This window comes from Myotis brandtii, unplaced genomic scaffold (genome assembly GCF_000412655.1).
Source record: "Myotis brandtii unplaced genomic scaffold, ASM41265v1 scaffold161, whole genome shotgun sequence".
Lineage (NCBI taxonomy): Eukaryota > Metazoa > Chordata > Mammalia > Chiroptera > Vespertilionidae > Myotis > Myotis brandtii.
The window spans coordinates 108,134-108,356 of NW_005355881.1; the positions used below are offsets into that span (position 1 = coordinate 108,134).

Below are 223 nucleotides of genomic sequence, written 5' to 3' on the forward strand. Positions count from 1 at the left end.
CCCGCGCCCCGGGCCTCGCCCCCCAAGCTCCCGCGGTCCTGACCATCGAAGTCGATGCGGCCGTCGTTGTTCTTGTCGCCGTCTTTCATCAGGGACTCGATCTCCTCCTCGGTCACGTGCTCCCCTGAGGCCTTGAAGATCTCTGTCAGCTCCTCCGCGTCGATGTAGCCGTCGGCGTTCCTGGGGGCGGAGCGGCAGGGCGGGCTCTGGGCCGGGGGCACTC

General features: G+C 69.1%; 1 protein-coding gene across 3 annotated transcripts in view; it reads right to left on the reverse strand.

Annotated features, from left to right (window-relative positions):
• TNNC2 (troponin C type 2 (fast)) overlaps positions 1 to 223 on the reverse strand; it is a 15,142-nt gene that overhangs the window by 354 nt on the left and 14,565 nt on the right. For all 3 annotated transcript variants that reach the window (XM_005862135.2, XM_014536338.1, XM_005862134.2), the window contains exon 5: positions 44 to 180. In XM_005862135.2, coding sequence (XP_005862197.1) covers positions 44 to 180 — 137 coding nt within the window. The remainder of the gene's footprint in view (positions 1 to 43; positions 181 to 223) is intronic.